Below are 22,298 nucleotides of genomic sequence, written 5' to 3' on the forward strand. Positions count from 1 at the left end.
AAATAACAGCATTGCTCAAATTAAAATAACAAAAATGTTAGGGAAAAAATTGCTAATTTTTTCCATAGCCATAAGATATAAAATTGTTTCAAGTATAATGAATTTGTTATTATTGTCTTGTCGATGATCCTTTGCATCGCAAGACTAGCCTTCTAAAAAGAGATTCCTTTTGCGAGTATTCTCTTTAATGTCAAAAAAATGTAAAGCATAGTAATAAAAGGATACACTGCTAAAGGTGGGAAATACAATACATCTGGTTTTATGTATAAATAATCCCTTTTGTAAACGAATGTAGTGTTTTAACTCACAACTGTCAGTGCGAACGTTGGCATGTTAGTCATTTCCACAACCATCTGAAAGAAAAATCTTTTTTCATGAAACTGTTATCTTAAGAACATATGCGGATGATGATGATGCTGCCAGGAAGCTGTTTGCTGAACGATATGTTCCTCCTCCAAATGTGGGTGAGCACTTGACTCAGACACTGTTCCTGCTGAGCTGCAGACAAGATGCAGGGTCCGGAGAACGATGTGCACCTTCAAGAAGAAAATGAAGAAGATGATGATGTCTTTTGTGGAGGTAAAATAAACTTCTCAAAAACATCCGTAGATTTCAGAGGCTTTTCTAAGGGAGACAAAACATAAATTGGTTATTTTGCCTATGTATTGATATCTTCCTCATGATAACAAATGAAATGAATTATTTTGACATCCACATTTATTCAAATGTTTTTATATGAAAATGTTTGCTTACATGAATAGGATAATGTGGAATGCCTTTAGATTTTTTTTTAGCATTCAAAAAACTACAAACATTAGAGACTGGAATATAACCTCCTGGTATTCATAAGTGGTACATGTGAATTAGCAGGTACGGTTGGCAGTAGACTGTTTTAGGAAAGGATCAAGATTAAATTAGATTTATGTATATGGCTCTTAATTAGATTGAATGTTGTTTAAATTAGCTTTGAGACCCAAATCTTAAATCTGGACCAGATTATCATGCCTTAGCTTTAAGTGCTAGTCTGACAGTCAACTCTTGTACAGGTAAGGGACCTGTTATCCAAAATGCTCGAAACCTGGGGGTTTCCGGATAAAAGATTTTTCTGTAATTTGCATTTTCAGTCTACTAGAAAATAATGTAATAGGCTGTTTTTGCTTCCAATAAGGATTAATTATCTCTTAATTTGAATCAAGTACAAGGTACTGTTTTATGACAGAGAAAAAGGAAATCATTTTTAGAAATTGGATTATTTCGTATAAAACGGAGTCCATGTGAGAAGCCTTTTCATAATTCAGAGCTTTCTGGGTAACGGGTTTCCGGATTCCATACCTACTGCCAGGAATGGTATGCCATTATTGCAACTCCAAAACAGATAACCTAATTTAAAGTGCTGATATAACATGTCAACTAATCCCATGTGATTAGGACAGTGGTTATAAGCTTTTTTGCTTAGAACCAGATATTTGCTTCATTCTAATAAGTGTATAATATTGTAGAAATCATTTCACATTATCTAGGGGGATCATGGAAACTCACCCTGAACAGCATGGACACATTTTTGGGTCCTGTCCCATAGGTTAAGAATCCCTTCATTAATTTGGTAATGATTCAGTTCTAGCATATTTAAAGCCTCACTTTTCCTTACCCTAAATGTTGAAATGGAATATAGTCTCAAAAATACTTTACCCCAATGAGTTGATATCTAATAACTATAGAGACTTTTCATCAAAAACTTTTCAAAGTCATCTAGAAATTGTTAAATACAGATAAACTGTGCCCATTTCATAGACACTGCATTAAGTAGGTATTATAGGTATTCATTCCCAATATGTATGTGTTTTATTATTCAATTAACTGCATTGAAAAATATATTTGTGGTCACAAAACGGATTCACCCTGAGGTCTGTTATAAACTTGGGTGTAGTTCTAGGCAGTAACAAGTTTCTCTTCCCACTATAACCACAGTGTTTTGTTATGTGAAAGGCGGGTGTACTTGTTATGTTATTACTGCAGAAAAAAAACTATGACAGCAGTTCCTATTAATCTTCTCACTACTAAGGAAGTTAATTCTATGTCCACACTAGCATTTAAAAGGCAACTATCATGACAATATAAAAATGATGACCAAAAATGGTAATTGACCATTTAAAGTTATCTAATATATTGCTTACTATGGAATGGTCCAACAGATTTCAGATCTAACTTAATTTAGCTCTCTCCAAGCCCAGCAAAACTCAAGTTGAAGTTGGCAGAATAGCTGTCATCATCATGCTTTTAGTGTAGGAAGCTCAACCGAGAAGAGCTCACTAGAAAGCATACAGCAGGATTGAATCTGTAAATCAGTTTGGCTGTGTGACTACAGAAGTTTTTTTGGTAAGAGAGGAGAGGTAAGCAGTATTACACTGAATGCATTAACTGTACAAATGTTTGCAATATGCTATGGTTTTCCCCAATATTCTAGTATAATTTTTACCTGCCATATGTTGTAGATTTGAATGTTTCGCAGCACGGGTCAGGTGCTTACATACCCTACAATTGCCACCTGTAGCGTAAATGACAGTGTAGTAGCAGAGTCGCCCTAATTTAACCCCCTTCATCTGCTCAACTGCAGTAACAACAAGCCCATCACACACTGTGGGTAATTTGTATCTATATTCTAACTGACCTGTGTCATTGCAAAGCATAGAATTATCATTCAAGATCCTCAGAAGCAGTGGAGCAAGGAGCTTGGGTGAAGTAGGGGTAGAGTTGGGTGGAGTGGAGGTTACCACTTTGCCTGAGGGCACTCACAGCACTATTGCCTCACAAACAGCAGCAAAAACAGGTCTCAAACAGGGCCAGGTTTTGGCATTCTTTGTTGCTCTGCTTACCTTTTTTGCATCTTTCGAGCTTTTAAATTGGGGTCACTGACCCCCAGGACCGGAACTAAGGTTTGGCAAGTGTAATGGAGAGCAGGAGCCACCCTAGTCGCCGGTGTGATGATTACCTTTCTTAACCTTATCTATACATTCATAAGTGGCTTTTTAAGGATCTGGAATATTCTATGTTACCATATCAACCAGTGTCTATCAACCAGTAAAGTTAAGTAAAGCTTTTTCAAACAGATAAATGTTTACTTCTGTTGCCATCACACTAAGAAATAGTGTGACTAAATGCAATCGTGAAAAAATTTGAAACGTACAAATTTTTTTTCTGGAACTGTAACACCAAAAACTGAAAGTGTATCAAAGTAATGAAAATATAATTTACTGTTGTTCTGCATTGGTAAAACTGCTTTATTTGCTTCATTTATATGTTTATATAAATAAGCTGCTGTGCAGCCATTCAAGCTGGAAAAAAGGCACAGTTTACATAGCAGATAACAGATAAGTAGTGATGGGCGAATTCGCAAAACGGCGCTGGCATCTCATTTTTGACGCCGGCGCCCTTTTTTTGACGCTGGTGGGCGTTTCTGATGCTGGTGTCCGGTTTTTTTTGATGCCAGCAAAAAAATTTTTTTACGCTGGCGAATTTTTTTGGGCGAATTTTTTCGGGTGAATTTTTGCGGGCGTTTCGTGAATTTATTCGCTGGCAGTGAATCGCGCAAATTCGCCGTGAATTCACGCCTGGCTAATAAATTCGCCCATCACTACAGATAAGCTTTGTAGAATACAATGGTGTTTTATCTGTTATATTGTTTTTTTCATTACTTTGATACACTTTCAGTTTTTGGTGTTACTGTTCCTTTAATAACCTTCTCGACCTTACCTTGTCTCAAGCCATGTCTCTTAATGCAGTTGATATTAGAGTTAGGGCAGAGACAGATAAGAAGATTTGGGGAGATTTAGTTGCCCGGTGACCAATCGCCTCTTCTTCGGGTGACAAATCTCCCTGAACTGCCTCCCCGCCGGCTAGAATCTAAATCGCTGACGGAATGGCACTTGGAGTGCTTCATTTTCCAAAGTCGCCCGAAGTTGCCTTACGGGGAAACTTCAGACGACTTCAGAAAACTAACGGCTCCGAGTGCCATCCGTCTGTGATTTAGATTCTACCCAGCGAGGAGGCAGTTCAGGGAAATTAGTCGCCCGAAGCAACTAATCTCCCCGAATCTTCTTATCTGTCTCTGCCCTAATTGGTGATTTTTAACAGAAGTTAATAGCTGGTGAAGATTAATATCTTACAACTAAAGCCGCCCACTCCATTTCAAATGAATGAAAAGAATGTCATTATACAGATAATTGTATGTTTGTGGAATGTCTTTACATTCATTAACAATGACAAAATAAATATACATCATGCTATAATCTATTAGGCCACTGCTTCATTCATTAGCAAAATATATAAAGATCACACATTCTATCATGACCCCCACACAGGAAGGTAGAGGGGACAGCATTGCAGGAGCCGCCTCAGGCATCTCCTGCCTCAAAAATGTCCCTGGTCAGCAGTGTCCACCAGAACTGGAGCCCACTGTTTTTTTTACTTGTGTCCTGCTGGCCCAATCAACCCTGTTTCCTGGTATTCAGCTTGAAAAGGGAACTAAAATGTTCTGAAAGCTTGATATTATTATCTTAATTAGCCAATTATAACCTTTATACCACCTTATTGTTTGATTTTTACTCGCTGTTTCCTGTAACAATTACTTTTAAAGGCTCATTTACAAATGCAAGCGCAATTGCAAACACATGAACAAAACAAAAATATTATGTATGGATATTATGTTTATTGCACTTTGCACATATTGCTACATTCATAAATAAGATGTCTTTTTAGGTATGTAAGAACAGAAACAACTGAAGTAGTGGTTTGAGGCTTATTCTTACCAATTTTTAAATTAAGTGCAAAAGAAAGCATCTCTCCCAATTTTGTGAGTACTTGGGCTAAAAAGATTTTACAGGGAGACAAAGTACATGCTAGCTGATACTATTACATTTTTTTTATTGGGATTGAAATAAATTGTCATTTGGGTGCAAATTTAAAATAAAGTTCAGGATCCTGAAGTCCGAATTACTGAATTCCCTAGTCCATTCCTTTCAGGAGTTCTGAACATTTTGTACTATGTCGTGGCACAAGCAGAACACACATTTGCATAGCACACCGCTGGCTGTTTACAGCCCTTTCAGTTTTTATCATTGGGATGCGAGGGACATTCTTGGCTCTGGTGTGAAAACTGAAAGTGCCCACTTTATCTGTACAGGAGAACATCTTTCAGTATTGGACCGGCTATTTTTCTACTTGGTGCAAAGGTTATGCAAAGCAAAGGAATTCATACATAAAAGTTACCTTATGAAACATTTGTGAAAGAACAGCCCCTGGGGGTCGTTGCTTGCTGCCAGTCTACTGTATATGTGGTTTAGATGTTGCAAAACAAGGAGGCAAGTTTCTTTTCAAAACAGTTATTGTGTTGGAGCCAACTTAGAAACAAAGAGAATTAAATGAGCATATCTGAGCACGAACAGGAATGCTATCACATTGTAGCTTTGGCTTACTAGCCTGCTAACTGAGCAACAGCAAAAAAACTCATTTCCTTGGGTTTCCCATTTCAGCCTTCAAAGCGTAACTGCTCCCTTCGGCCTCATGGTATCCCCTACTTCATGATCCAAAGGCCTTGCCAATTACTCCCTTTTATTTTGTTATCTATGGGACCAATGTCTGTCCTGCAGAACTATTTGTTGGTCATTATCCGCCATGTATTTGCTTTCACTCTGCTCTTGGAATGTTACATACATGGATTAGGGATAAGCCAAACATTTTTTAGCCACGAGTGCCCATTTAAATAATGACTTATTTTAGGATTGTGACAAATGCATTATGGGTGCAATAATGTAATTTTGATCTTTGTCATTTTTTTATCTTTTTCATTTTTGTCAGTTATTGATGTGCTTATGGGAATATTTCAAATTTTTGGTGTAGAATCAGGCATAATTTTCACGATGTTGAAATGTTTTCATGATTTGGGCTTCAAATGGTCTCTATTTCAACATGTAACCAGCTTAGAAGTATAAAACCTTATTATGACAATTGGGAGCGGTTCTTCACTCACTGCAAGATGATTAAATGTGTGGTGCACCTTTGTTATATAATGGCTAATTCTAAGGAACTTTTCAATTGCCATTAAGCTTTTTTTTTGTTGTTGTTGTTATAGTTTTTTAATTATTTCCCTTCTTCTTCTGACTTTTTCCAGCTTTCAAAATGGTGTCACTGACACCATCTAAAAAACAAATGCTACAAATGTATTGCTATTGTTACTTTTTATTACTCATCTCTCTGTTCAATCCCTCTCCTTTTCATATTCCAGTGTCTTGATCAAATCAATGCACAGTTGCTATGGTAATTTGGACCCTATCAACTAGATTGCCAAATTTGCAAACTGGAGAGCTGCCGAATAAAAGCTAAATAACTCGAAAGTCACAAATAATTAAAAATCAAAAACAATTGCAAATTGTTTTAGGGGGTTATTTATCAAGGTCCGAATATCCGGACCTCGAATAGTGGTGGTTTTTGGAGGGAAAAAAAAAATATTTTTTTGTGATTTATTAAAGTCCGATGGTCTAAAAACTCTGAATCCGAAACCCCCGGCATCTAAAAGCTCTCGAGGTCCTGTTTAACTCAATGGTGACGATCCCAGTGTCTGCGCCGATGTCCGTACCAATATCCATTCGGGCAATCGAAGTTTCTCGGATTTCGGAACTACTAAATACTCCGATAAATTCGGACCTTGATAAATAACCCCCTTAGTCTCTATGTGACAAGAAAGGTTATTTTAAAGGTGAACAACCCCTTTAAGTGGCTGTGAGTAAAAAGGTTAATTAAAACAGAGAAACAACTTGTCCCAATTTCTGTATATATTTATATAGTTAAATTACTTAATCACTCTGTAAATGGAAGGAATAAATCAGGCAGAAGTGAATGCACAACGAGTTTCAAATCTTTAAAAAAGATCAGTAGTGTGATTATTTAACAACGACAAGCTTAAGTGAAAATTGTGGCACCTTTCTGGTGAGAGGGCTTGGTTGCTTACCAAGCTAAATGAGATGTTGGCATGAACCACCTGTCTGTGAATGTGTAGAAAGCTTTATTAAGAGAGCAGCTGCTATAAGGGTCAACGTCATGATTGTTTGTAGTTTCCTGGGAGCGGTTGATATCTACAGAGATTCCATTCTCTAGCTACAGGCTGAGGCATGGGGCTAAAGAGGCTTTTTAGGAAGGCCATATTGTGCATTCCAAACCCTTGCCAGTTGCATTACTGGATTAAACCATCTGACAAGCCTTTGTGTAGTCTGAAAATGAATATATGAACTGTAACCTGACAGCTTGCCAGTACAGTAAGAATCCAAAATGAAATCAAGATCAGTGTGTAAAGTCATGGAACAGGACAGAGGAACAGAATTTTCAGTAAACGTTGTTGTGATTGCTTGTCAGTATTTGCCAGTTTTGTTTCCATACAAGAACTCCCTTATGTATGCAAACGTGTATTCTCAAAGGAGCTAAGCTAAATATTCTCCATGGGTAAATCATTCTGTTTGTTTTCAAGTCTAATAACCAAACATTTCATGGTAATTGTGGCTAAAGTCCTGCATGTTTTTCAAAACAATTGTCCCTAGTAAATCAGTATCTTTCTGATGCTTGCTTATTTTATGTATGTATAATACAGGTGAGGGATCCGCTACCTAGAAACCCATTGTCCAGAAAAGTCTTCTAGACTGCCATAAATGTATTTTCTCTGTAATAATAAAACAGTACCTTGTTCTAGATATAAATAATCCATATTGGAGGCAAAACAATCCTATTGGGTTTAATTACTATTTAAATGATTTTTGTAGATTTATGGTGTGGAGATCCAAATTATGGAAAACCCCAGGTCCTGAGCATTCTGGATAACAGCCCATCCCTGCGTATGAACTAGTGTACTTTTAAAAAAAGTATCCTGACACTATTCCCTGAAGAGAACTACAGCTGGCTATACATGTCCATATTTGGTCAGCGAGTGTGACTAATTGTGACCATGAGGTCAGAGAATGTATAGCATCTCAAGAGGTCAGGCCTGATTCAGATAACATTTCTGTATGAATTCTTATCAATGTATTTCCTGAAAGAATCTAAGTTATTTAACATTATTGATATATATTAATCCTTAAATCTGGTGAAAAATATTATACAGTGTATATTTTCTCCGCTATTTCTAAGTTGTAAGTTAAAGCCCAATACAATTGCTGTTCTTCACCTAAGCTTCACTTAACGGACATTATGGATGGCTGAGGTTACTAAACCCAGAGGACCCAACATAATGCCTTATGTAATGTGAGAATACTTCTGAGAGCGCATGTATGTATCTGCTTCCCAGGAGCACTGACCTTCTGAGCTGGATTCAGCTGTGCGGGATTGTGGAATATACACTAGAGAACACTGAATGCCTCCTCTGTCATTCACATAGCACAAAGCATTGGGGGAGGGCAGGATTAAAAATAAATAACACCGGTGTAAGGAAATTGTTATGTAACCTGATAACACCCCACTTGAGGTCAGCCTCAGTATCACTTCATTTGTATTTATTTTTTTATTTATTTATTTATTTTAGAAATGAAATTATCAGGCTAGAACAGTCGCCTAGTAATTGCTTGTACATGCATTTAAAATAGTCCTTTTGTGCAGCACAAAAAAGACAGCAGAATGTAAAGTGAAGCAGCCTGTGATTGCTGAGCTTGGCTTGGTTGCCAGGCACCAATCTGGATTCTATAGCTTACACAATCTAAAAACAGAGGGCTGAATACATCTATGGATTGCTGGACATGAGCAAGATACAAACACAAGTGCATTCTTGACACACAACTGAACTGGTATTTATGGCTTTGGCTAGCACCACATGTGGTGGGAAAGTGGATTTTTTTTTTCGTTTGTTGCTTTCCCACCTGAATGGTAATGCTTAAGGGTAAGGACACACTGGACGATTTGTCGCCAACGTTTTTAAAAAGCAAATCGTGGCGACATATCGCTCGTTTTGTCTCTGAACAAAAACAAATGAAAGACACCAGCTCCTGTGCCCACAGCTCGTTTGTGAATCGCCTGTAGCTCCAAAACGCACTGAGACCCTTTTCCGAGCGATTTATCAGAAATAGCATGTACTTAGAAAAGCACTGAAATCTCCTAGACACGCACACACATACAGATAAGTAGCAGCAATTGTATTCAAATTACAATGTGAACGCAATGACGCAAGAACGCAAGAACGTAAAGACGCCAGGTTACAGCGGGAAGCACAAACCGTTTCCGGTTTGGGTGGAGCACGTACCGCACAGAGTAATGGGATACAAATCGCTCGGTGCCAATAGTCGCTGTGAATCGTCTGTTCAAAAAAGACGATCGTCTTGTCGCCGCGATTTACTTTTTTAAAACGTTGGCGACAAATCGTCCAGTGTGTCCTTACCCTAAAGGAGAACCAAACCCTTGCTAATAAAAACCCCTACCCTACATAAACCCCCCTCCCTGCTCCCCCCCCAGCCTAGGTGGTACCTTTAGTAAATACCCCTCGGTGCAGATTCAGGGCATGAGAGTTCACAGGGGCCATCTTCTTCTCTTCCGTAATCTTTGGGAATAGAGCGGCATAACGCCGCATGCGCAGTTAGAGCAATCTTCTGTCTCGCGACAATTGCGCATGCTCTGAAAGTAATGGAAATTGCAGAATCGCCGTAAGAAGACACAAAGATTACTGAAGAGAAGAAGAAGATGGCACCCGTGAACTCCAATGCCCTGAATCTGCACCGAGAGGTAAGTAAAGCATTAGGGGCATTTACCAAAGGTACCACATAAGCTGGGGGGAGCAGGGGTAGGGGTTTTTATTAGCAAGGGTTTGGTTCTCCTTTAAGCAATGGTCTATAGGGGACCCATATGGCTCCCTGTGCAAGGCAAGTTATCCATACCCTATATCATGCCCGGTGAGGTATTTAAATTACCTCCAGCCTACATGAATAACAAGTGACTTTTCCTGTTAGGCTATGGGCTGTTAGGCTAATTGTTCCATACAAGGGTACACAAGCTGTAGTTACTGTTGTAAGAGTAAATACATGACCCCTAATTATTAGTGGGTTTGGGGGTCAGAGGTAAGGCCCTGACTCCCTCACTTCAGAGTCCTGGGTTCGCAGAGCACTGATTGGCATGTAAAACATGTTTTATTTCTTTTGTAGCTAACTGAGGTGTTTAGTCATCTCTTTCCTGGGGCCATATTTATATATAGGCACTTGAGGGCCTGTGAACATTGAAAGGGAAGCCCTCGGGTGCCTTTATAACAAATTTGTTTTTATAATAAAAATTAAAAAAAACTTCCCCAGCTGTTGCCAGAGACTTGTGGGCAAATTCAGTGGCAAAGCTGGGGGTGAGGGGGTAGGAGCACAATTCTAGCTCTCATCGGTGTGTGCACAAAGTCTTGCTTCCAGAACAGGGGGTGTGCTGAGGTCTGATGCCTAGGGCAGCACCAGACCAATATACTGTACAGCTCTGCTCTTTCCATAAAAGAACATAAACAAACAAATAACATTGATATTAATTTAAAAAAAACATGATGGAAGCTAGAAGTAAAGGGCAACTGATCAGTAAATTATTTATTATGTATATTTGATATATTTATATATTTTATGGCAAAATATCTTCTCATGAAACATACTTTTAACATTTGGAAATGGAACCTATACACCAATGAGCCATAGTGGCCAGATCTGAGCATAGTGGCAGGTCAAGACATTGAACAACTAGTTGCACCAGGGGTCACTTACACTTATCAAGCAAAGAATAGTATATATCCTTAGATACAACTAGCAGTATACAGAAAAGAAAAAAAGGGCAAATGATAGTCTGAAATTCAGGTTGTTTTTCTCAGAAGTAGAAAGCAAAGATATTTGTAACAGAGTAACTGTATCTGACATCACAAGATTTCTTTCACTGCCATGTCTTTCTGGATGAGTGGTCAAAAAGCCTGATTCCTTGATATCATTACTGAATACCACTAGATCAGTGGATAAGGCTCCAAGACGTTGAAATGACTCTTGCTGACAGCCCTGCACCTAAATGAAATCTTTTAAGAAAAAGTAGCCTTCAAATGAGGGATCATTTTACAAAAGATATGGTAAATTAGACGTTTTATTTTGTTCTTTATACAAGTAAGAAACTTAGGCTCTCTGTTTTATATATATATATATATATATATATATATATATATATATATATATATATATATATATATATATATATTATAAGCATTTCAGTTGGTTATACTCTTCTTATACATTATGTTTGGTATTTACAGAATGGGCATGGCAACATGGTTATACTATAAATATAGTTAAAATGTAGGGGATTTTTTTCAGACATAAAAATATATATTATACCTTTACATATTTACTAACATTTTTTCATACTTCAATACCGGAAGTTGAATAAATAAGCAAATATATACTTTTGTATATACTTTCAACTTAAATAGAAAAGCCTATTATGAAGAATTAAAGTATAATTATTTTTTTATTATATTTATTCCTCTCACACCACAGAAGAAGGAGAAAGGGGAATTGGAGGGAGAGTTAAAGTGACAGAGTGAAAAAGGGGAGGATTAGAACAAAAGCATGAGAAAGGGGAACGGGGGAGGGTGAACACAGATATGGGGTATAGAAAAGAAAGGGGGATATACTGAGGGGCAGATGATAAAGTTGCATTTGCATGTTGTTAATAAAAAATGCAAATAGGACCAGCACTCACTTGTAAAACTGCTCCTTTCCATTGGGTGAAATGGGTGATCCAGTCTATTCCTGTATTTGGATTTGCAGTCAATCATTATATAATATAATATATAATTCATTATAACATAGTATAACTAACATACGTATAATAAGGCAGTACCTGTCATACTCATTTTGCACTGAATGTATAGGGAAAACCAAACCAAACCAAAACCAAACCGTTTTCTACCACTGTGTGACTCATGAGTTCATTTAGAAATGATCCTTTGTAGGATAAACAATTTTCCCATTACAAATAAACTGGTAGAATGTACAACAGTCCTTAGTTTTGGTGATAGTCAAATTTATGAATGAAAGCTCCCAGAATCCATAGCTAGCCATTAGACAATTCGCATTGGTAACGTTTGCAAAGTAGAAGCTGGAAGGGTTGATGATATTTTACTGCTCTAGACTAACAGAACTTGGTGTGGCTCTGAGATTTGCTCTTGCTGTGGCTGCTTAATTTGGACTCTAATTCTAAAAGCCACAGTAGATTGTAGTAGATTCAATAGAGTGAATAATTCATATGTTGCACTATCACAACAGCAAGACAATGCAGCTTTTATGTCTAACTATGGAATGAGCGAGGGAGCATTATCTGGCATTTCCACTGAATTAGCAAAACAAGATACACAGGAAAAAATCCTGAGCCTTTCAGTAGCAGACATGATCTCAGTATAATTTTATGTGTCCGAAGAGCAGGGCTAAAATGGACAGGAAGTTTGTTTAAGGCCACTGAATGATTGCACTGCTATAGACATACATTTATGCAGTGTGAACTTTGTGTGCCTTATGTTATCACAATAAAATGCAGATAACATTTCTACAATATCCTACTCCAGCTAATGCCATAAGAGGGCTGATCATGCTCTGTGGAAAAAAAACAGCCAAGAATCATCCCCTACACTGACATCTGTTTCCTTGTATTTCTGAATCTGTGGAGTAGGAATATTCTGGCTAAGGAACTTGTAATTAGATTTATTAGCAGGATTCAGATACTTCTCCAATAGTATGTTCTAAACAAAATGCCCCATGTTGCATGAGCCTTAAATTCTCCGAGTTGATGCGTTTAATAGCATTTTACAAAGTGAAGCCTTCTCCTTAAAATTCAAAAGCCATATCATTTAATACTCTAGAAACTATAAGTTCACTTCTACGGAACACATTTTAGGACATCCTCCGGTGAAATACCTGCCCTCCATGCGATGCTTAGGAATGCCGCATAGGGTGCTTTTACCGTCACTCATCCTCCAAATCTGCAGTCATACCTCCATCCTCTACCCTCCCTACTCAGCCATCAGCCAGAAGAACTCCGCCCTCAGCCCTCCGTCTTCCACCCTCTTCCCTCCGCCCTCAGTCCTCTGCCCTCTTCCCTCCCTGCTCAGCCCTCTACTCTCAGCACTCAGCCTTCCACTTTACCTCTTCATCCTTTCTGCACTTCGCCAGTATTATTATAGAGATGTTTTAAACACATTTACGCTTTCTCGGACTGAAAATGCTCACTCACCACTTTAGGAGCTTAGAGAGAAGACTTACGGATGAGTTCTGAGGGGGGGAGAGCGGAGGGAGAAGTGTGGAGGGATGAACAGGTAAAGCGGAAGGCTGAGTGCTGAGGAAAGAGGGTAGAGGGCTGAGCAGGGAGGGCGGAAGGCTGAGGGCTGAGGGAAGAGGGCGGAGGACTGAGGGAGGAAGATGGAGGGCTGTGGGCGGAGTTCGTATGGCTGACAGTTGAGAAGGGAGGGTAGAGGACGGAGGTATGACTGCAGATTTGGAGGATGAGTGACGGTAAAATCACCCGATGCGGCATTCCTGAACCGTAGGACTTCGCATGGAGGACAGGAATTTTCTGGAAGATGTCCTAAAATGCGTTCTGTACACTTCCCTAAACAGAGAAACACAACTGAGACATTTAAAATAAACAGAATGCCATTTACACATTTTCATTATTATTTCAATACTTTGTAAGCTCCTAGGGGTGTGGTATATGTGAATGCTGAGCAATTTCTATAAAGCGCTTTGTAAACAAGCTAGATCTATATAAATAAAGTAGAATACAAATTATAGTCATTTTTTTACCATAAATAAAGCTACATTTACTTTTAATTACATGTTAAAAGGATTTATATTTGTATGCTTAATTTGAAAGATACAGGAATTGGAATTTCTGTTTAAAGACAATGCTTGTTATACAGAGCTTTTGCTCTGTATGGCATATAAGTATCAACATGGATAGCTAGACCAGTGGCAGAATCTTACAAAGGGCATTCATCTGTAACTCAGTTATCAAGCTGTCAGCACACCCATTAGAAGTATCTGACAATTAGACAGTTAGCGGATGTCCCTGGACTGATTGTAACTAATGAATACAGTTTACAGCTACTCTTATTGTTTCTCCTAAAAACCTAAAAACATTATTGATTTTCGCAGTCTGACACTATCATTTTTACTTTTTAGAAAATAACACAGCAAGGAACTGTATTAGCTTAACTCATGGACTGCATTATTGTTATTATTATTACTAAGTATTAATAAAGTGCCAGCAAATTCCACAGCATTATACAATAGAGGCTGGGGTGTGACCATATAGACTACATACTAAAATACAACCAATAACTAATACAAGAGGTAAAGAGGGCTCACAACAATAGAGCTTACAGTCTAAAAGCTGTTTGTATTAATGATTTTCTCTATTATTACCCATTTATAGTAACAAAGAAAATAATTTGTAATGATTCACCAAGTCACCTGAAGACTTGCATTGCTCACAGGTTGACACAAGGCTTGTCTCTTTATAGGGTCTTACCAAACTGACCGCATGCCACTGAACTCTAAAACCCTATGGGAAAGAATTGGCTTTGATTGTTTAAAGCTGATGAATCACTTCTGAACAACTGAATCACTTTTGATCAAAAGATTTTGTTAAAATAATTTGTTTAAACACTTTCTTGACTGCCAGGAATTTTCTCATTGTGTCTTACATACATTGTGGACTTTTTCCTTCTCTTTCCCTATTCTGGTGTTTTATCCCTTGTCGTTTGTATTTTCTCAAAGGTGAGAATCACCGTTTAGGATTGTGCAATGTTCCTCGAGAATTCTCCATGGCACTTGAGAATTCATTAGTGGAGAGACAGAAAAAATTCCATTCAAACAATGATGTGTCCAATGGTTTCAATGGATCTTGGCAGGTCTGACGCCAAAATTGTCTAATTTCTATGCATAAATAGAAAAAACATTCCAACTGAGAGGTCTCTTTTTTTTTTGTTTCAATCTTTGATAAATTAGCCCTGAAGTTCCTAATTTAGTTATTGTGCTGAAGAGAAAGCTAGCATCAAGTACCCAACACTGGGGCCTGTATGCTCTTGGTTAGAATTAGTTAACATTTAAGTGCTCCATAACTCATGTCCACACAAAAAAAAAAAGAAGGCAACTTGATTAAAAATGCTGACATCTACTGGGTTAGATTGCTTCCCATATGCTATGATATTCAGTTTCTTCATGGAATCCATGGGGACCTCTGTACATGTTACTGTGAGTGATTCAAAGTCCCTGCTTGAATTGTTTTGTCATGCAGCAAAATGACGGAAATGGAACATTTTTACAGCTGATTTCTTGTTTCTATCAAGAACAGTTCTGAATCTAATACATATTAAAGTTATCATTTGAAGGTGAAAATAGATCCTTTCATTTTGACATATTGCTATAAAACTGTTGTAGATAAGTGACGGGGTGTTCCAAAAACAAAACCACATTTTTGACACATTGTACAAAAACAAATGCACATTGCACTGCAACATAAATAGGCCGACAGCTGTTTGTAAGCGAGGTTCTCAAACTTCTGTGAGTACAGATGACACCAGAATCAGGCAGAGATCCAACCCCCTTCACTTTGCCCCCTCCTACCTCTCATTCCCTCAGCTCTGTTCTCTCCCTCTGAACATCATAGCTGCTGCTGCTAGCAATGTATGTTATGCCAGCCACAAACTGAAGACAAGCTGCTGACTGATTTCTTTCGTTGGCACCAAGACTAAGCCTGGGTAGCCTGAGCATGTTGGAAGTATAATCAGATGCAATGGATCTAGAGGTGTTGCTATGAAGCTTTGCGGATAAATAAAAAGCTACAAAGCTAAACTGGGGCAATTGCCATCCACCCACACCCTATAAGGTAAGAGGATACCTAATGAGTTGGGTTAATCACTTTATTGCTGTACAGTGCTGCATTGTTGCCAGTCCTTTTATTTGTATGTATCTTTGCCCTAGAATGCATTGGATGACTAATTTATAGGGGTTAACAGAACTGAGAGTAAAACTGAAGAAAATTGTATGTAACACATCTATCAATCACATATTTAATATAATAAAACTGTAAAATGTGGAATTTTCTGTGCTGAGCCCCTGGGTCATCTGTTTATCCTAGACCTAGAGTATTTCTCAGCATAGTGCTTAACTAGTGCATAAGCTTAGTACAAACTGGCATTCAGCTCTGCCGACTGCCAAGCTTGTGACAAATTTTTCACTAGCATACAAATATTACACAATACAAACAGCCAAAATATGTATATATTGTATGTATAATGGGGGTTGTACAAAAGCCACAACACTGCAGACTGACTATTCATGGCACAAATATAAAGACAAACAGTCTCTCTTACACACACACACATATATACTATGAGCAGTAGCGTCACTAGATGATACTGGGCCCCACAGCAAATTAATTTTACAGCCCCCAAAATATCCAGAGGTTTTACCAATACATTTTAAAATTATTAATTAGGGCCTCATGGGGCCCCTATACTTCCTGGGGCCCCCTGCAGCCACAGGGTCTGCTTCCTCTGTAGTTACACCCCTGACTGTGAGCAAATTGCTGATACTTACATTCTGTGCAACAGGCTGTAATTTACCATGGCAGCACAAGACAGGAAGTGATCTGCACAGATTAAATCCCATTCCTCCGACCTGTTGATAACAGCACTCACACAAAAAGCAGTTTTTAAAATTGCTTGCTTTAATATCATTCATTTATTTTCTCATGAGACACACTCACTTTTGCTGTAATGTTTTAGTCTCCTGAAAATGTAATTTAAGATGAAGGACAAACTGTCATTCTTGATAGACCTACAGTAACCAAGAAACATTTCACAAAATGGTGAGCTTATCGCAATTATTTGTTTATGGATATGATATGCGGATTGTGGATATGTACAGTTGTTTCATATACTGTATAGTTATTAAGAGTTGTATATTAATAAGTACCTTGTTCATTAAGTGCTCTTTTTACTGTTTGATAACATTAAAAAGAAACACTTAAATGATAAGGAAACCCTATCACAGTGGGTTTAGTATCTCAGATAATACTGTGTTGCCACAAAATTCTGCTTTGATTGACAATGAGGAGTAGATTCATACATCTTCGCCCATCTGTGTTAGGGCAAATGATTGTTGAAGAAACAAAAAATGTTTAATCTGTCCCTTTCACTCATTGGTCAGAACTAAAAAAAACTGGGTGATTGGGGGTTTCAGACATGAGATGAAAAAATTAAAGGAGTGGTTCACCAACTGATTACTGTTTTCGTATGTTATAGAATGACCTACTAATTTTTTATAGTTTTTGAATTGTTTGTCTTCCTCTTCTAACTGGGGGTCATTGACCTCAGTAGGCAATAACTATTGCTCTTCTCTTTGAGGTTACAATTTTGTTGTTATTGTAACTTTTGATCACTTATCTTTCTATTTAGGAACTTCTCTATTCAAATTCCTGTCTCTCTTTCAAACCACTGCCTGGTTGCTAGATTAAATTGGTGACTAGCAACCACATAGCTGATGAAATTCCAAACTGCTGAGCAAAAAGTCAAATAATCCAAAAACCACAAATAATAAAAAATGAAAACTAACGGCAAATTGTATCAGAATAGCATTCTTTATAATATACTAAAAGTTGATTTAAAGGTAAACAGCCCCTATAAACTCAGGAAGCACTCCTGCAGAGATTGCAAGCAGCATTTTTCTGGAGATGATAACTGCACTAACATCAAATAACTTAAAACTTCCAATTTTACACAGAAGGTTTGGGTCTTAGACATGATATGCAGCAGCATGCTCTAAAGCAGAGCTGTCTAACTGGATGCCTATGGCTCAGATGTGCCACTTCAAGGTATTGTCGGTGGCACTTTGCTCAAAAATTTCTTAGACTTTGTAATATATGACACTATTAACATAATCCAGCTCTTAAACACGAGGAATGACAAATAATTATGTAGAAAGTTGCACAGCTCTGAAGTAAGAGACTATTCCAGATTCTGAACCCAAAGTGGACCAGAGCCCAGAGGAGAGGTGAAAGGGTGGCTTGTCAGGACACAGCAGCAAAGCTCTAGGGCAGGTTTATGTAGGTTGGTCAGATCTGAAAATTTCGGTGACTGGACAGTATTTGTAACAGTTGGTAAGGTTAACATAAGGTTAATAAAGCAGCATTAGGAAAAGTAAATCCTTTGGCAGCCATAAAATTACTACAATATCTGACAAAATATTTTAACACCTTGTTGATCTGAGATGTTCGAATGTATGACTTCTGTAGGGCACTCTTAGACAGAGGCAGAGCTTTCTGACAATAAGGTGACGCTCAGAATGATGTAGCTAACATGACTGGGAGCTCTACAAGAGAAGTAGATCTGCGTAAAACCAGAGAATGAGGTCATCATTTGTTAGATATCTTGTTTTCTGAAGTATCATTATCTGACTTCAAAGAGCTTGCCTCTTATGTTTTTCTGCAGCACCATCGCAACTTATATACGTAATAATGATTTTTCCGACCTATGTACAGTAATTATATCAACGTCTTAACATTGAGTATATTATAATAATTCTAGCAACCTATTACATGTTTCCTATGAAAATATTTTTCTGTTTCTATTTTATTTGTATACTGCCATTGTGCCATTCTAAGCGGTAGACTGCAATGACTATAACTAAATATTTATTTTCTTTCAAATCAAAGACCCACATGATTTGTTTTCAAGATGAAATGAGAACCAGATATAGTGTTTCTCTTCCATTGCTGGTTGTTATTGAAAGAAAACTAGTTTGTGTTAGCATTGAAATGCATTATTTTGCCTGGTTCCTGACATTGGGGTACCCTGTAATAGATGGAGCTCCATTTTCTGACTGCAACAGGCTTCTTTTAACACCTATTGGTAGGCACATAATAATGTGGAAAAAGTTTGTCCCTATTCAGTAACCAACCAATCCAGTGTGTTATAATGATGAAACCAAACATCTGATGTGATCACAATTACAACAAGTATGCAACAAGTATGAAATTGTGCAGTCTCTTACTTATAGGGAGAAAATGCACATTGCATTGGGAAACAGCTATAACTTTTGCACAACAAGCTACTGTGTTGATTTCAAATAACTGATAAGACAATCACCTATGTATCTTACACTGAGATTGTATGATTTTCTCAATTAATTAAAAATTGTATATGCAACCTTAATATGTGGCCACGCAATGACCATAATCATTCTACATAAGTAATTACCAAGGCAAATACCATTTTCACTAATAAAAAACTCAATACAAAACTTCTCCATCTAAAAGCTGGGGCGGTCAAGTAGATGAATACAGATGTATGGTGGGCTTTTCCCAAAGATTCAAAAAAGCAAAAGTATGTTAAAAGTATAAAATCATTTTTTAGGACAAAAAGAGGCCTAACTCCATCTCCATCTAAAATCTGGGGAGGTCACGTAGAAGTCAATGGGAGATGTCCTTTGCAAATTGTAAAATCTTTCTTTGCTTTGAGCTTTTAGACGTTTTCTGCATTTTTAGTCCTTTGCAATAGCATGAAAATTCTTACGAAAATAAGGATTTAGAGTTTTCCATATTCTTATTCATTCTGCATTTTATTTGTACTTTTTTAAAAGGGGAGTTTAGTCGTGGTTGAAAAAAACTACACAAATTAGGATTTTTATAAACAGGCCAAGTATTAAAAGAAAATAATTGTTAAACAAGAAATGGTTACAGAGATGTAATGGGATAAGTGGAAACAAACAGATGAATCACGGTTCTTTTTTTGTCTACAGAAGAGACACTTGATAATGGATAACAAACATGCTTTAGGTGTTTGCTCATGTATAAAGAACCAAAGATTCCCCTCAGGACAAACAAGTTTTAACTTACTTATAATTCTGGCATCATACTATTATGATAACAATGAATTGTTAGTTTTCTGAAATTACTTCATGCAGTATAATGCTTTTTTTAGACAAGCAAACTATTGAAAGTTGCATTTGATCATCACAATGCAAAATAAGAAAAAGTCTTTGTTTTTGCCTAGGTATGAACTTGATGGACTAATTTCATGGTGGAAATTGGTAATGAACCATAAGGCCATGAGAAGGATATATATATGATATAAAAAATATACATCATTTTCAAATTTACTCCATAAATCCACACAAATTGTAATCAATATTTGCGTTGTGAAGGCCATTATACTATTAGATTTGTTATAAAAACAATTTAAATTCCAAATCACTTTATCCTAGTATTTAAACACCCAAAAATAATCCATATTTTAAGTCACTAGTATCAAATGTCAGTCTTATCTGTTTGATCCAGTAAGAGACTAAGGTAGACATATAGCTGATGAATGGGCTGATCATCTGCATTAAATGCAACACATTTCATGTCTAAAACATTTGGTCATGCTCCAAAAATCTAAACCACTCAGGTCAAGGCTCAGTTCACTCTGAAGTGGGGGGCCCATCTGGATTTGCAAGAGTATGAGATCAGCAGAAATTAAAACAGCATGGGACTCAGTCCAGTCCTTCCAAGAGTACAGTTGCCCAGAGGCTTGCCTGTCATTCCTTTGTTGGTGTTGCTACAAATATACTACACTCGTGACTCATTTTATCCAAATACTGTATGTGTGTGTTGGAGGGCACTTCTAGAAAATTCTTGATAGAAAATATAAAGCAAAACAAAAATAAATAAATATGGGAAACAGTAATTAGACAAATTGTTTAAAGCTGCTTGTGATTTGTGTTTTTTTGCACCATATAAATTATTGGTGTTTTAAAAAGTCCAATTTACATTTTGATGCATGTATTTAATCAAAAAGCCCTTCCCTGCCTAAAGAATTTTTTTTTATTAAATATTACAATTACCTATTCCCTTTTCCCCACAGTATAAAAGAAGAATGCTTGGATGTTAGATAGTAGATATCCAAGCTGTTACATTACAAGTAAGCTGTTACAGCTGTAACACATTAGTTTTTTTCTCACCGTATGCTTTACTATGCACAATTCTCATCAAATCAAAACATTACAAGCTAATGCCTAAAGGCTCATCCACACTGATACATTTAAAGATGGGACATCAGCTGTAAAAAAGAAATGATTTATATTTGTAGGCAGCATTTGTTTTCAGTTTCTGTTTCTATAGGTCTAGATGTCACATGGACAGCTAAACAAATGTGTACATTTCCTTTGAGAAGTAAGACACCATTTTGAATTGAGTATCTAGAAATCTTATGGCCCGGCCTGAATGAAAATGCAGACAAGTTCTTCTTCTGTATGGAGATTGTACTTTTAGTGCTGAAAGATTTAGGAGAATGTCTCTAGGCCATAACATGACATGTCCATCAAGTGCAAACCCTCCAAATGAAACCCAGCATCCACCCATACATACACACACTCACACTGACCCCTCTATATGTAGATTTTAGTTACACAATAGCCTTGGATATTATTTCTGTCCAAGAAATCTTCTCTTAAAAGCATGAACAGAATCTGATATCACAGCAGTGCATTCCACAACCTCACTGCCCTCACAGTAAAGAATTACCTACACAGATTCACAGATTGAAAGTTCTTTTCCTTTAGTCTGAAGGGGTGGCCTTTGGTTTCCTCTAATTCCAATAATCAGTTTAGTTGCATGTCTCTGCACTCTCTCCAGCTCATTTATATCCCTCTTAAGGACTGGAGTCCAAAACTGCACTGCATACTCCAGATGAGGCCTTACCAGGGTGCTATAAAGAGGAAAAATTATGTTTTCATCCCTTAAATTTATGCCCTTTTTTATGCAAGACAGAACTTTATTTGCTTTAGTGGCCACAAAATGACACTGCCTAGAATTAGACAACTTGTTATCTACAAAAACCTATAGTTCTTTCTCAGTTCAGTTAAGGAAACTCTCAACACACTGCCATTTAGTGTATCATTTGCATTTATATTATTTTTGCCAAAGTACATAACTTTGCATTTATCAACAGTGAACCTCATTTTCCAAATTGCTGCCCAGGTTCCAGGTTGCAGCAGAAAAATCCTTGAGTGTGGGATCTTTGTTATTTCTAAGGTCATTTAAAAATCCCAAGTTCACGGACAGCATTAGGTGTCCTTATGTTATGTAGATACATTTTTGCAAAACAAAAAGTACAAAACCGCAGACCAAACTGTTAACGTTAAAGGGGAACTCCACAAAACATAACTTAAGCTTTTTAGAAAGTAAACATAATTTCAAACAACTTTGCAATATACATCATTTAAAAAATATGC

General features: G+C 37.2%; 1 protein-coding gene across 5 annotated transcripts in view; it reads left to right on the forward strand.

The window, feature by feature from the left end:
• ripor2.S (RHO family interacting cell polarization regulator 2 S homeolog) overlaps window positions 1-22,298 on the forward strand; it is a 111,538-nt gene that overhangs the window by 25,562 nt on the left and 63,678 nt on the right. The window contains exon 1 of one of the 5 annotated variants that reach the window (XM_041567769.1): window positions 250-579. The exons of 3 other annotated variants lie outside the window; for them this stretch is intronic. In XM_041567769.1, the coding sequence (XP_041423703.1) occupies window positions 510-579 (70 nt within the window). In that variant the 5' untranslated portion in view covers window positions 250-509. Of the gene's footprint in view, window positions 1-249; window positions 580-15,675; window positions 15,910-22,298 lie in introns of those variants that run through there. One more of the 5 variants, XM_041567771.1, reaches the window with a different exon arrangement.

The sequence above is a fragment of the Xenopus laevis genome, chromosome 6S (genome assembly GCF_017654675.1).
Source record: "Xenopus laevis strain J_2021 chromosome 6S, Xenopus_laevis_v10.1, whole genome shotgun sequence".
NCBI lineage: Eukaryota > Metazoa > Chordata > Amphibia > Anura > Pipidae > Xenopus > Xenopus laevis.